This window comes from Megascapheus bottae, chromosome 10 (assembly GCF_031878675.1).
Source record: "Megascapheus bottae isolate mThoBot1 chromosome 10, mThoBot2.hap1, whole genome shotgun sequence".
NCBI lineage: Eukaryota > Metazoa > Chordata > Mammalia > Rodentia > Geomyidae > Megascapheus > Megascapheus bottae.
The window spans coordinates 26718234-26734132 of NC_143518.1; the positions used below are offsets into that span (position 1 = coordinate 26718234).

The 15899-nt window shown below is 34.5% G+C and overlaps 1 protein-coding gene across 8 annotated transcripts in view; it reads right to left on the minus strand.

Annotated features, from left to right (window-relative positions):
- Positions 1 to 15899, minus strand: part of Suco (SUN domain containing ossification factor) — an 89730-nt gene that overhangs the window by 27258 nt on the left and 46573 nt on the right. For all 8 annotated transcript variants that reach the window (XR_016536834.1, XR_016536833.1, XR_016536835.1 and 5 more), the window contains 6 exons: positions 14559 to 14627; positions 13814 to 13904; positions 9000 to 10148; positions 6660 to 6747; positions 3101 to 3205; positions 451 to 605 (listed from right to left, as the gene is read on the minus strand). Coding sequence is in view for 4 of the 8 variants with exons in the window: in XM_090340423.1 (XP_090196549.1) it covers positions 451 to 605; positions 3101 to 3205; positions 6660 to 6747; positions 9000 to 10148; positions 13814 to 13904; positions 14559 to 14627 (1657 nt within the window). In the remaining 4 variants the exon portion in view is untranslated. The remainder of the gene's footprint in view (positions 1 to 450; positions 606 to 3100; positions 3206 to 6659; positions 6748 to 8999; positions 10149 to 13813; positions 13905 to 14558; positions 14628 to 15899) is intronic.

The following is a 15899-nucleotide window of genomic DNA, read 5'->3' on the forward strand; positions in this document are numbered from 1 at the left end:
TTACTGGGCACAATACTTATACCACTAATAATTTACTATGTAGTTAAATAAGGGTGTGTGGAGACTGTGGGACTAAATTTAAATTAATGTACCAGCAATCACTACTGTTGCTATTACAAGTACACCAAATATTCTTGTCTACAGATACTATAGTACGACAGTAATTCTCTTCCTCTGACTATCCAACATTTGAGTACTTTTCTCTCCTGAAATCTTTCAAGCATTTTATGCACTTACTATCAGTGTTTCTATTTTCCTATTTGAAGTCCATATAGCCATCAAGTGAAGAACAGTATCACTAGTCAAATGATGCATTTTGGTTTCAAAATTATGGGAAAATATAATTAGGAAAAGTAATTATTTCAGTGATCCTTTGCTCCAAAATTCACAAAAAATGTGAAAAGCACAATGAAGGGAAAAAAAAACTGTGAAATACAATGCAAATATTACCTTTTTGGGCTTGGATACTGATTACTTTTAGGAAGTTTTGAAATATAATCGCCATCAAATTGAGAAGTGCTTCTACAACGCTGCATACAAAGCATCAGTCCCAAGACAACACAGAGAACCAAAGATATGACAAGATAGCTCTGTCGATCGGAAACCTAAGATGAGAAGACAGTTTAGCAGAAATAATCATATTTTATCATATTAGGATAAATATGGTGGAACCTAAAATTCAAAGAACAAAGTATGCATTTGTGTAGCATTTAGGAAAGACTTAGAAAAAAATCATAGTAAGTAAGCCAGACTCAAAGGAACATATGCTCAATAGTTTCCCTCATTTGTCATAATCAGTAGAAACCTTGGGCTCCCCTAGCAGATTTACAATAGAACAAAACCTAGATATATAAGGCCATATAAGATGACGCTAAATGAAAGGACCTCCAGGATATAGAAACAAAAGCCATATAATGAGTGACTGTTGTCCTTAATGTATTATGTTATCTCTCATATCTTTTGCTGCCCCTTGGTTATCCCATATTGTTACAGTATTTCACCTTGTTATCTAATATATTATGTATATGCTTACTTGGTTATTTGAAATTGGATAAGGAAGGTGGAAAAACAAGATGAGGGGTGGGGGTGGGGGAGGGAAATGGGGACCAAGACATGAAAAAGGGTATCAATGGGCTGGGAGTTTGGCCTAGTGGTAGAGTGCTTGCCTAGCATGCACGAAGACCCGGGTTCAATTCCTTGGTACCGCATACTTGGAAAAAGCCAGAAGTGGTGCTGAGGCTCAAGTGGTACAGTTCTAGCCTTGAGAAAAATCCAAGGACAGTGCTCAGGCCCTGAGCTTAAGCCCAGGACTGGCCAAAAAAAAAAAAAAAAAAGGGTATCAATGTATGTGAAGTAATGCACCCTCTATCTGCTGAATATAATGTAACCCTTCTATTAATTACAATAAAAATATATGGAAAAAATTAAAATCAAAATAAGAACAAAGAAAAAAGAATTTAATATTTTTAATATCATATTTCAAATGACGTGTTTAACAAACAAGTATTTAAGAAGGGAATCTCTATACACAATCACTGGCACTTAGATTTTAGAACATAATTAAAATTAGGCTGATGGTTTGTATGTCATAGATACATATTAATCTATGTAATAAAACATTATGTCTATAGTCATTTAAAAAAGAACGAAGTATGCAAAACTATAAATGAAGCATACTTTGAAAACAAACTACCAAGGTAATGGCTTATATTCCCGCTATTTTCCCATCGATTTTGGTGAGAAGTTTCAAACTTATAGAAAAGTTACAAAAGCAGTACACTGAATGTATTTATTATTTCTACCTCTCACTTATGTTCACTGACAATTAACATTTTTGTCATAATTTGACTTCCTCTAGTCTTTCCCACTGTGCAATACTGAGCACTATTTAAGGCAAAAATCTGAGAACCATCCTTAATTCTTCTTCCTCACTATGGAATATAGTGTCAGCACGTTATATATTATTCTCCATTTCTAGAAACATAGCCAATCCAGGATAGCGAAATTGCCTGTTTTTTTTTCCTGTTTGTTTTTACTGTACTTCAACAGCAAATGGTCTACAATGCAACAAGCAAACAATTCCCAACATGTTAAGTATTAATAAAGTGATTCACATCATTTCTTTAATGTCCCAATAACTTTCACTGCTCAGAATAAAATTCAAACTCTAAATCGTGTACATGAGTCCAATATCACTGGCCATTGCCAGTCTTAAGCCCATTTCTCTTTCATTCAGTTCCAGCTACACCAGCTTCCTTTCTGCTTTGAAACATATCACACAGTTTCTAATCTTGAGTCTAATTCTGCTAGTAATATGTTTGTTCTCCTACCAGGAATTGTGCACCTATACTAAGTACTCTTGAGTACTCAGTTCTTTTTATTTTTTTTCCTATTGTCAGGGTGATGTATAAAGGGGTTATAGTTACATTCATCAGGTAGTGGGTATATTACTTCTTGAACATTGTTAGCCTTCTTACTTTCCCTCCTTAGTTCTAAGAGGCCACTTACTCTCACAGGTCTTCCGAGATCACCAGCTAAAATGGCATTTCTTCCCACTTCTTCTGACCTATACATTTACATTTCATTCTCTTCACAGCATTTACTATAAATAGCAATTACTATCTATGTATTCATGATATATTCACTATGTGGATTCCACCCTTTCTCTAGAACATAACCCTGTGAGGCCTGGGACTAGTGAATGTAATATGGACCAACGATTGACAACTCATGCCTCACAATGTATAATACACTAGTTGCTGAATATGCACTTTAAAAATCACTGAAATTTGTACCCTGCGAATAAGCAATTTTATAAGCCTTCTAAGTTAAAAATGAAATACATGAAACATTTTGTCAAAGGACTGTCAGAACAACATATACATGTATTACAGGAAAGCCTTAATTATGAAAGTCAAATTTTACAAAATATTTTATTTCAAAACTTTAAAGCACTACATATTGCTGTTTTTGAAAAAGTGCTCCATAAATCACTTTTGCATTATTAGTTTTTAGGAAGCATGCCCCATGTTTATAGGCCAGTGCTTATGACTACCTTAATAAATGCACTGCGTCTTAGAATAGCAGCAGTAATAATTACCTCTCGTTTTAATTCTGCTACAGTTGTTGATAAGTTTGAAACAAGCTGTGTCATATTGGTCAATTGTGCCTGTAGTATCTGGATAGCTTCAGTTTGCCTCTGGTCCTGGGATAAAAGATTAAGTATTACTTGTTTTTGTGTTTCATCTACACATTTTACTTCAAATTTAAGTAAGGGATCTGAAAACTACCACATCCTTGCAAAACATAGATATTATCAATTTTCTCTAGAAAAAAAACCAAAAACTTCAAAGAATTTGGATCTTTGATCAATTCTTCCCTCAAAAATCATCTTTTTTTAACCACTCACTGCGTTAGTATACAGTCTGTAAAAGCTTGTAGATTACTTTCCAAATTATAGCGGGTTCCTTATGACTAGTGTATAACTAGTCATACACAAAAGTTGTCTCTCTCTGTTGACTGTTTCTAGAGCATAGCAGTTGGTAGGAAGATTTGTTGAAACATTTTAAAAGAATAGTTCTGGATACAGGAGCCGAGGGTTTGGCCTAGTGGCATAGTGCTTGCCTAGCATGCATGAAGTTCCAGGTTCGATTCCTCGATAACACATAAATAGAAAAAAAGCCAGAAGTGGTGCTGTGGCTCAAGTGGTAGAGCTCTAGTTTTGAGAAAACCCAAGGACAGTGCTCAGGCCCTGTGCCCACGCCCAGGATACAAAAGTTCTGGATACAAAGTAGAATCAATACCAAGATTTAAAATTTTCTCTTTCATAGTAAAAATTAACAACAGAACCTAGGGTTTAACACAAACGTCTAAAGTCATCTAATTAATGCTAAACTGTTACCACTAAAAGAAATCCCACAAAGTTAAATCTATTTGTTATATAGCTCTGAAATTTATAATTTGTATAATGGACAAACATGCCCTTATTTAGAATACAAATTTTATGCATAGTTGAAGCAATTATATCTCAGACCAAGTTATGAAACAATATAAGGTAGAAAATTCGAACCTGTTACTAATGATTGTGGGAAGGAGGAAAAGAGGTTAAAAGTCAAGAAAATCTAAAACTAACCTGATATAAAAGGCCTACATAGTCATTCATTATTCTAAACCTAACTTCTTCAAATTTAAGAGTTAAAAATGTTTTAAGTCTCACTGTGGTTATCTATGTGAGGACAGATGCATAAAAGTGAAACTAACTTGCGTAACTGAGATGAATTAGGGGTACTTTCTATCCTACTTTAACTTTATAAAATGCTAAAGTGATCCATTAAATCATTTGCTTTGGATTCTAATTCAGATTTGGCTCTGATAAATTTGGCACTGAAAAAAAGGTTACTTAACACTTCTAATGGGGCTTTACTTCCAATAATGCTAATATATGAGATTACTAGAAGTCACTTTTATAGATCTTTGGGATATAAGATAGATGCTTTAGATAAAGCCAAAAGAGAAATAACTACATTAAATTAATGAACATATATGTAAACCCTGTGTTCACAGGGCAGAATATTTTAAAGATGCTAATTCTCCAAATTGACCTGTAAATCCAACATACTCCCAGGCAAAATTCAAATAGGTTTTCATTTTTAAAAGAAAACCAAAATGTTAATTTTAAAATCCACATAGAAATGAAAAGCAAAACAAAACAAAACACAGGATAGACTAAATAACCTTGGAAAGATACAAAGTTAACTGTACTTGACCTCAGTTACCATTGCTATAGCAATCAACACTATGGTGTAAGATTACAAACAGATTTACCAATCAAAAGAATAAATGTGAACCCTGAAATAGATTCACATATGTACTGTGAACTGTTTTGTTGCTTTCCTTTTTAATAAAAAATGCAATGGAAATTCAGTGTTTTTTCTTTTCTTTCAAGAAACGATGCTAGGACAAATAAATGGATATTCAGGTGACTTCATATTCCTTGCTTAAAAAGCAACTCGAGCCACAGCTTATTTTGTGAACTAAAACAGATCATAAACCTAATTCAAAACTAAAATATCAAACTTCTAAAAGAAAATAAAGGAATGCTTACTTTAGACAGAGACCTCACAAGGCAATGATAAATTTAAATGATAAATTAGACTTCATGAAATCAAAAATTTCTAATCTTCAAACCATACTATACGAGACTGAAAAAAAATAAACTAGTGAGGGATCAGAAGAAAGAATTTGTACAGCATATCTCTGACAAAGAATCTGTAGTCAGAAAATGTAAGCAAAAAGTAAAGATGTCTTAAGCCTCAATAATGGAAGAACAAACCAGTAAGAGAAAAATCACAGCAATAATGTGCCATGAACAAAGGATTAGCTTATAATGTAAAGCCTTTGACTTCACCATCCCTTAGCCCCAAATAATGTTTGAGAAAAGCTAAGTATAAAGTTTCTTTATTGTGATAAAAAACACAGTATACTTATTAAAAGTACACTGATCAAGATAAATTATAATCACTGGGTGCTGTGGCTCATGCCTGTAATCCTAGCTACTCAGGAGGCTGAGATCTGAGGATTTGGGGTTGAAGCTGATCCTGGCAGAGAAGTCTGTGAGACTTATCTCCAATAAATTTCTCAGAAAAAAGTCAGAAGTGGTGCTGTAGCTCAAGTGGTAACATGTGAATCTTGAGCACAAAGAGGTTTAGAGACAGCACCCAAGCTCTGAGTTCAAACCCCAGGACCAAAATAAAATAATATTCATAAACTGCTCTATTAAACCACTCGGGAAACTTCTTTGTACAACTACTTACTTGATTAAAAATTTAAAAAAAACCCTAAACACAGAACTACTATATGATCCAACAATTTTACTACTAAGTATTATATTATAGATAACCAAAGGACATGAAACTATTAAATCAAAGAAGTACTTCGAAACCCCATGTTTATTGTAGCCCCTATTTACAACCACTAAAATAAGCAATTAACTAAAAGTCCCTTCAATGATGAATGGATAAAAAAAAGATATATTTTTACCAATGGAATCCTATTCATACGCATAAAAAAGAATGAAATCTTGTCAGTAGCAACATGGATGGAAGTGTAGGTTATTAACAAGAGAAAGGATAAACCATGTGTTTTTTTCACTCATTATGGAAACTAAGATGAACCTGTAGAATGGGATAGTGTTTACTATAGACAAAGAAGTACATAGGGAGATCAAAATAAGTTTAATGAGGGACAACGAAAAACAAAATGCAAGAATCAATTGAGGTACAGTGCCAGGGCACTGTCCCCGAGCTGCTACAGAGCCACTTCCAGTCTTCTGGTGGTTAACTGGAGATAAGAATGTCACCAGACTTTCATGCCCAGGCTGGCTTTGAAACATGATCCTCAGATCTCAGTCTCCTGAATAGCTAGGATTATAGGCATGAGCCACAGCACCCAGCTTGTGATGTTTCTTTAGCATAGTGGCAAACTATTATAATGTATATTCAAAATTATAACAATACTAAATTCATAGCCCAAAACATGATTAATTGAAGAAAAAGATTATTAGTACTGATGTAACTACTGCATATATTGAATAAGATACCCCATAAAGATGTATAATACTATGTCTCAATAGAAAAAAATTTTAGGATGAAGAAACCAACCTGCTCCGCTGCTAATCTTGAGGTATTCTGAAGTTTTACTATTGTTTTATTGAAAGCTTTTTGCATTTCTTCCATTTGTTTACGGTACCTACAGAGTAAGAATTAGATTAATTTTAATTATACACTCATTTAGTTCTGAAAATATCCTTCTGATTTTGGTATGTAAAAATCAATCTTTCTTGAAATGACTTATCCAGAAACATGTACAGAGCAGATCCTTGAGGTATTAGCAACCTGAACAGCAAGTCTATGCATCTCACTGGCATGTAAAATTTAATAATTCCTGGGCCGGGAGTTTGGCTAGTGGTTGAGTGCTTGCCTAGCATGCATGAAAACCTGGGTTCAATTCCTCGGTATCACATACATAGAAAAAAGCCAGAAGTGGTGCTGAGGCTCAAGTGGTAGAGCTCTAGCCTTGATAAAGTCCAAGGACAGTGCTCAGGCCCTCAACTCAAGCACAGGACTGGCAACAACAACAAAAAATTAATAATTCCTGTAGTTCCTGTCAACTAGGGAAGGACGAGAAGGTATGAAGTGGCAAGATGGGTAGGTACCTATGCATGTAATTCACTGAAAAATTATATAAATATAGAAGCATTTTAATTTTAAAAGAGTAAGAAATTGTAGTGTTTTTAAAACTCTGGATATTTAATGTATGCAAAAGATCTGCTCTAATGACAGAAATTGGACACTTACAGTAATTATCGCCCCATTTGTTAGGAAATGGAAAGACTTAGAAAAAAATAATATTAAGCGAAGTAAGCCAGACTCAAAGGAACTTAGGCTCAATGGTTTCCCTCATTCATCATAACCAGTAGAAACCTTGGGCTCCAATAGCAAAGATTTGCAATAGAGCAAAAACTTGATACATAAGGCCATATAGTATGAAGCTAATTGAATGGACCTCCAGGATATTGAAACAAAAGCCATATAACGAATGATTGCTGTCCTTAAGGTGCTATGTTATCTCTCATCTCTTTTGCTGTTCCTTTGTTATCTCATATTGTTACAATATCTCACTTTGTTATCTGATATATTGGATACATTTGTATTTGGTTACTTGAAATTGGACAAGGAAGGGGGGAAAACCAGGAGGGGGGGGTGGGGGGAAGGGTAATGGGGACCAAGACATGTGGAAGGGTATCAATGTATGTGAATTAATGCACCTTCTATCTGGCAAATATCATGTAACCCTTTTATTAAATACAATAAAAATATTAAAAAAATAAAACAAAACAAAAGAACAGTACAAAGATACACAAGCATCAAAAAGGGAAGACTATGTCTGGAGTCCTAAAATTATTTTTTTTAATTTTTTATTGTAATTAATAAAAGGGTTACATGATATTTGCCATATAGAAGGTGCATTAATTCATATACATTGATACCCTTTCACATGTCTTGGTACCCTTTACCCTCCCCCCCGGAGTCCTAAAATTATTATACAATGCATATTAAGCATTGCCTCCAGTATTTAGACACAGCACATAAACTACAGTTAGAGTCAAGATTCCATGACTTATTCAAAGCATAATTGAGAATGTTACCTAGTCATTTCGTTTAATCTACTCTTGGTGACCTAATCAAAGCTCTTAAATGGTTTCTGGGTTCAAGTTCTACTGCAAGTCTTAGGTATCTATACTTTTTCCATATAGTCTCTGGAACAGAGTATAATGGCTAAAAAAACAACTGAAAGAAAATGTAAAGACAGGAAAAATGGTGCAAATCTATAGTCCCAGTTACTTAAAAGGCTCAAGTGGAAAGATCAGTTGAGCCCAGGAGTTCAAGACAAGTTTGAGCAACAATAAAAGAAAAAAAAAAAATTAACCGGGCACAGTGGCTCATGCCGGTAATCCTTAGCTACTCAGGAGGCTGAGATCTGATGATAGCAGTTCAAAGCCAGCCCAGGTACTAAACACTGAGAGACTCATCTCCAATTAACCACTAGAAAACCAGAAATGGGGCTCTGGCTCCAGGGGTAGGGCAGTAGCCTTGAGCTGAAGCGCTCAGGGACAATGCCCAGCCCAGAGTTTAAGCCCCATGACCAACCAAAAAGAAAAAAGAAAGAACATTACGAGAGAAGACAGAAAATTCATAGTTCAAATTTGTTATCATACTACTAGTAAAGATGCTGTGGTGCCAGTAAGTACTAAGTACTTCTAAAACTTTTTTTGAAAAAGAAAATAAATTCCTCAAGCAAATGAACAGCAATCAGGTTAGCTTTCTTTCTCTAGCTTAAATCTGCTTACTATGTTATCATTTTCTGTAGTCCCAGATCATAGTCTGCTGCTAAATTCAACATTTAAAATGAGTTATACACTAAGTCATAATAAAGCTTACCTTTGGCTAAGTTCCTCTAGGTATCGACCACTAAGAGACATATTCACTTCTAAGGCTTTAATACGATTATTAAGTCTCATAAACACGGATTCCTTTTGGTTTGATCCATGTACAAGATTTCCATTAGCATATCCTAGATCTGTAGAATTTTGCAATTCAGCATAGAAATCTGTAGCAGTCCTTTGTAATCCTCTCAAAAGAGCATCTTCTGGAGACTGTTCTTCCTCCTTTACTTCTGGTAATGAAGAATCTACAGTAGAAGTCAAAATTTGCTTTGGTGTGTCGACTATGTTTGTTTTGGTTTCTCCATCTTCACTCTGTGTTATGGTGACTGTGCTTATAGGTGGCATTACTGTTTCTGAAGGTTTTGCGATAATTTGCATGGAGGTCATGTCTTCTTTTATAATGTCTATTACCTCATTAGCTTTAGTTTCATAGATAACAGTCAGCTTCTCTATAGTACTAAAACTCTCAGTCTTTTTTTCTGTCTCATCATCAACCACAACAGAACTCTCTTGGAGAATCACTTGCGATGGTCCTGCTTCGTGTTTAACAGACTCCGATCCTTCTATTTTAGACAATGAATTCATTTCAGGAGTAACAGCTAAGAGAAGAGACTGAGAAAGAGTTTGAGGCTGGCTTGGTTCAAGTTCAATTGCCTCCACAGTGTGATTCACTAGATCCCCCTGGTGTACACTATTTAAGTCACCAACAACAACAGGTTCGGCTTCCCTTTCCACATTCTTACTATCTAAGTCTTCACTTGGAAGTTGCAATACTGAAACATCTAGGGTTTCTGCAGGATGTAGTAATGGTGGCTGATCTGGGAGAAAAGCATCTTTGCCTTTATTAACAGCGGTACTGCTGCGCTGCCGATAAAGGGTAATGCTAACTGAACACCATTTATAAATGTACTCTGGAAAACTAGAAATGCAACAAACTGTGGTCAGTTCGCTACAAAATATTTGTGATTCGGACTCAAACCAAGGTGATGATTCATCCTCCTGTTCACCACTGCCCAGAAGAGTCACTGTGGATGGACTTGTCTCCTCTTCTTCCTCTTGGACCAGTTGTACAATGGGACTCTCTTTTGGAGTATCTGGTATTGATGGATCTGTGTCATGTACACGTGGCTCAGTGATTAAGATCCTAGAAATACATATCATCATTATAGATAGCTTTAATTAGAAGTCTAAAGTTAAAATGTCTAAGCAAATAAGTACAGATTTTAGATAAAGGCTGGGATTACAGAAGAAACTCAAATATCATGCTGGATGAATTTCTCCCTGTAAAATATTTACATTATGTTTAAAAAATTCCTTAAAAATGGAAACAATCTATTTACCATATCAAATTTGCTCTTTAGAATCTAAGAACTATTTGTGAGTACTTCTACTCCCAGAATGTATGGGTATCTCTCTTCCCAAAAACATTCACCAAATCTTTATAAGCTTCAGAACTATAACAGATTCTAGATACTAAATAGAGCTAAAACTAAAATGCAGAATTTTTTTTTTTTTTGCCAATCTTGGGCTTGGGCTCAGGGCCTGAGCACTGTCCTTGGACTTTCCCAAGGCTAGAGCTCTACCACTTGAGCCTCAGCACCACTTCCGGCTTTTTTCTATGTATGTGGTACCATGGAATCAAACCCGGGTATTCATGCATGCTAGCCAAGCACTCTACCATTAGGCCAAACTCCCAGCCCCTAAAATGCAGGATTCTTAATGCTTATGAATGCATTCTGTACTTGAATTGCTATCTTGAAAAGGCAGCTATGTTTTTCAAACATAGTATTTCTGTAGACAATGTATGAAATTTCAACACACACACACACACACACACACACACACACACACACGAGATTATCTGCCTTCAGGAGAAAAAACCCCTGTGATTTCAGATTTTATCAAAAGCCATATATACTACTATGTTAATCAAAATCCTGGCATATCATAAACTTAATCATGCCAGTTTAAAAATATCCCATCATTAGTTCCAGAGTATACATTAGAACATGGGGAAGAGACAGTTGGAACAAGTGAAAACAGGATTATAAATTATATTACATGTAGTTCTTCTCAAGATAAAGGTATTCTCTGAGTGAAGCCTTCTAGTACAAACAGCATTATCTTAAAAATAAGGTAACATCAATAACAAAACTATCTTCATAAACAAATTGGTCTGCTTTTAAAATTACTAAGAGAGGGGTCGGGAGTTTGGTCTAGTGGTAGAGTGCCTGCCTAGCATGCACGAAGACCTAGGTTCGATTCCTCAGTACCACATACATAGAAAAAAGCCAAAAATGGTGCTGAGGCTCAAGCGGTAGAGCTCTAACTTTGAGAAAAAGACCAAGGACAGTGCTCAGGCCCTGAGTCCAACCCCAGGACTGGCAAAAAAAAAGAAAAAATTACTAAGAGAAAATGTCTACAAATGAAAATGAATGTTACAATAGCAACAGTAGGAAAAGGAGTAAGTAATATCACAGAAAAATAAAATTAAACTATAATTAGGGAATGCCTTTTTTAGAAAGATATTTGTAGCTATATAAATATTTATGTAATACCTAATAACATTTCAGATATATTCAAGCAACATACTGCCTAACATCAACAAAATAATGATGTTTAAAATGGAAAAATGTGGGATGAGAAAGGAAAAAAATTAAACTAGCCTTGGTAAATAGTAACTTATATGCCACTGTCTCTATTTTAACCAAGATAAGCACATGCGTGATTGCACACACACACACACACACGCGCGCGCACACACACGCGCGCGCACACACACGCGCACGCACACACACGCGCACGCACACACACACACCAAACTTACCTAAATCTAAGATAGTAAACCAGCTTTTCCTAATCATTGTTAACAGTAAATCTGTTTGCAATGTTCTCATTTTATTTATTTTCATCAAAAGATTATAACATAATCAGTATAAATATTTGAAACACAAAGTAGCAAATAAAAATATGAAGATATCTATTTACAATTTTTTGTTCTTTCTTTTTTTTTCTTTGGTGGGTCATGGGGTTTGAACTCTGGTCCTGGGCCCTATCCCTTAGCTCTTCAACTCAAAGCTAGTGCTCTACCACTTGGGCCACAGCACCACTTCCAGTTTTCTGGTGGTTAATTGGAGGTAAGAGTACCATGGACTTTAGTGCCCAGGCTGGCTTTGAACTGAAATCCTCAGATCTCAGCCTCCAGAGTAGCTACAGGATTACAAGCGTGAGCCACCAGCATGTAGCATCTATTTACAATTTTTCTAACATGGAGTAGAGTGGCTTGCTAATTAGTTTGGTATGATTCTCTTTCAACAAATATTTGTACTATGTGTGGATGTGTGTGCATATATGTAATTATTCTTAGTTTTGTAAAATAAGACATAGTATTATCTGAAGATGGCTATAAAATCAAGAATAGCAATTACAGTAATCCCACATAAACAGAAACACCAAGACACTTTCTATCCCCAATACATTTCTTAGATCCCTCTAGGAATCCACTACCTGTATGCTATATTTTCTTTTTAATCATCTAATAAACATCTTTGATCACTGTCAGTTTATGTATAGAAGGACATGAATTTTTTTTTTTACTATGCACAAAAATCTCATTTTTGGATTAGCATGATTCTTAGGAATTACAGTTCTAAGCACATCCACTATAGTTTTCATTATCTACTAACTTGAACTATTTTAAATTCAAGTATTTGATCTCCTTAAGCATTTCCTACAACTGTAATTATCTACAATAACGTGATCTATAATAACCCAAATCATTAGGAGCTAATTATCTATAATAAGAAGCTATTGAACTATGAACTACCAAAAATCATCTCTGGCAGAAAACACCAAAATTACCAGGATATTTTTATCAGTTACGCAAGTGTGTGTGTGTGTGTGTGTGTGTGTGTGTGTGTGTGTGTGTGTGTGTGTGTGTGTGTGTGTGTGTGTGTGTGTGTGTGTGTGTGTGTGTGTGTGTGTGTGTGTGTGTGTGTGTGTGTGTGTGTGTGTGTGTGTGTGTGTGTGTGTGTGTGTGTGTGTGTGTGTCCCTGACTGAATGCCACCCCACAAAAGATCTACTACACAAATCAACGGAGAAAGAAAACACCTATGAAAGGTTTACTGCATAGCAAACACATAATGTAAGTATTCCAGTTATATTCATTGTAGTTCTGGAAGCATCACATAGAAGTAATTCTAAGTATTTATAAACTTGAACTTAAGAAAAACAAAGGGGCCTTCAAAATTTGTCCTTAAGCCTATGTTGGCATAATTATTTCCAGTAAGGGAATACTTTCAGTAAGAAATATTTTTAATAAGAAATGTTGTAAATAATGAAAGTAATATATAATTATCAAAACAGCTGGACACCAGTGGCTCATGGCTGTAACCCTAGCTACGCAGAAAGCGAAGGTTTGAAGCCAGCCCAAGCAGAAAAGTCTCTATGAGACTCCTATTTTTAATAAATTACTCAGAAAAAGCCAGAAATGGCAGTGTGACACTAGCCTTGAACACAAAGAGGCTCAGAGACAGTGCCCGGGCCTTGAGTTCAAGCGCAACTGCCAATAAAAAACAAAATCAAATGTTTCACATGGAATGAAGTGCATTCCTAATATATTAATATACATACTCACTAACAAGAAGCAACTCACAAAAGTGTTTTAAATGAATACAGAATGTCTGTCCTATGACACAAAACTTTCTATCAATGATCTTTTCAATTATAAAACATGAGTTCCTTTTTCTTATACTAATATAGCCAGCTCTCCATTTTAGAACAGAAATCTAATATCGCATATAACTTACTCATGTGATGAAACAGGAGTTGAAACAGGTGCTGACTCAGGCATTTTAGAGGCAGTTGTGGCAGTGGCATTCTCAGATATACTTTTATTTCCTATTTTAAGAAAGATGCCATATTGAATTCAATTTTTAAAAGCTATACCATGAAAATATTTTGCTATCACAAATAAAGAACTTTAGCTTCTGTGGAGAAGAAAAATCAAATCTGCATATTACTAGAAAGATGACCTCACAGATCATAACTATAAGTAATGCATATTTCTTAACTTCTAAGATAATTAAAATATATAGGATACTATACATTTTATATAATCTTACATGCCTACTACACCTGATAGAGTAAATAATAGGAAATAAACTGGCTCATTTTTATTAAGTTTGCATTTGGAACTATTTTTTTGAAACAAGTAATTCTTTTCCTACTAATATCATTGGCTGTTTTGTAAAGAAAAAATATGGTTTTCTATATAGATTAGTCATTTGGTACTAAAAAGTAAGCAATTTGAAGTGTTAATAGGGTATCAAAATCTCAAGAAGGAATTTTTACCAATCAAAAAATCAGTTTATGAAGTTTATGCAGTGTCCTTCTATACAAAAGAACTTGTAAAACTCAAATAAATAGTGAATAATACAAAACCATTAAGTTCCTCTGAGTCCTTTCTCAATTTGTAAGTGAAAATTCAATTTTTGGCTTACTCCTTTTCTGGAGTACCAGCTATTTTAAAAGAGCCATAAAATGATTAAGTACCTTCTGTCAAGTCTTCAGTTTTTGCTCCCAGTATATTAGCAGCAATATTCACCATATTTAGAATGGCATCTAAAAATTCAATCAGAAAAAAATACCAATATACCTAAATATTCTCTTGTAATTATCAGTCAAAAAACCACTTATAATAGTCTTTTGCCTTTTCTTAAACGAATTACCTTTATTTACCTTATCACTGAAGTCCAATATTGGACACAAATTAATTTTAGCTGAAGTGTAAAGCATAAATTTGAACTTACATTCACAAGGAATTTAAAATTTTAATATATTGTGTTGTACACATTTTACCAAACTCTGTGTTTCAATGCTCTAGTACAGAGTTCTCCAGGTTAACCAAACTAAAAACTCTTTAAAAAGCAAATTTTCTTTGAGTGATTATGATAAGTAAAAACAAAATGGGAGATTATCCAAAGGAAATGAGAATAAATTTATTATTTTCAATTATTAATATGTAACAATCATCAATATGTCAAATTTCAAAGCAATACTACATAAAATCAAATTTTGGAATGACTTACAAACTCATGTGGCAAGAAAACAAGACTTTGAGGATGATAAAGTACACCAACCAGTTCTAATGTAATTTGGGTGGTGATGGAGATGAGGCTGGGTGGAAGGGGGCAGATAAATTTTAAGTCATATTCATAAAATAGTATTGTAGGTAGAACAATGTGCATACTTGGTAATTCTGACTTCTCTTTTTACAGAGAACATCTGGATAATGGATACATGTGGCACAAACTCCCATATTGATATAAACAGATGTATTTATACATGAGGACCACATATAAAAATGGTGATTGATCAGGAATACAATACAAACAGGAATGTGATGAAATTTCAGAGAAAATTAACCTCTAAACCAATTTAATCTTTGATATTACACCAGAATATAATGTTCACCAGAATGATATATTCCCATTAATCTCTCTCCTTAAAAGAGACTAACAGGGTTTTCACCACATTTTCAAAGAAAACCAGAGATACGAAAAGCATGAAAGGACTGAAGGAAAAAAAAAAATCTAACAGATGATGAACAGTGGAAGCAAACTGAGCACTATCTCATGAACCTGACCTATCAGTAAATGCTGCAGAGAAAGGGAAAGTAGTAGGAAATTTACTCTTTTAAAGGTGATGACTAGATAGTAGATAGTTATTTTGATCTCTCACAACTGTGATCCTATGATTTGAAACACAATAATATAGAGGTGCATTGTCATTAGAATAATAAAAGTGTGGAATTTTTCTTGTTTTTAAAAACTTATTTTTGGCACTCTTGAATACTGGACTCAGAGCCTTATGTAGCAAGGCCAGTATTCTTTC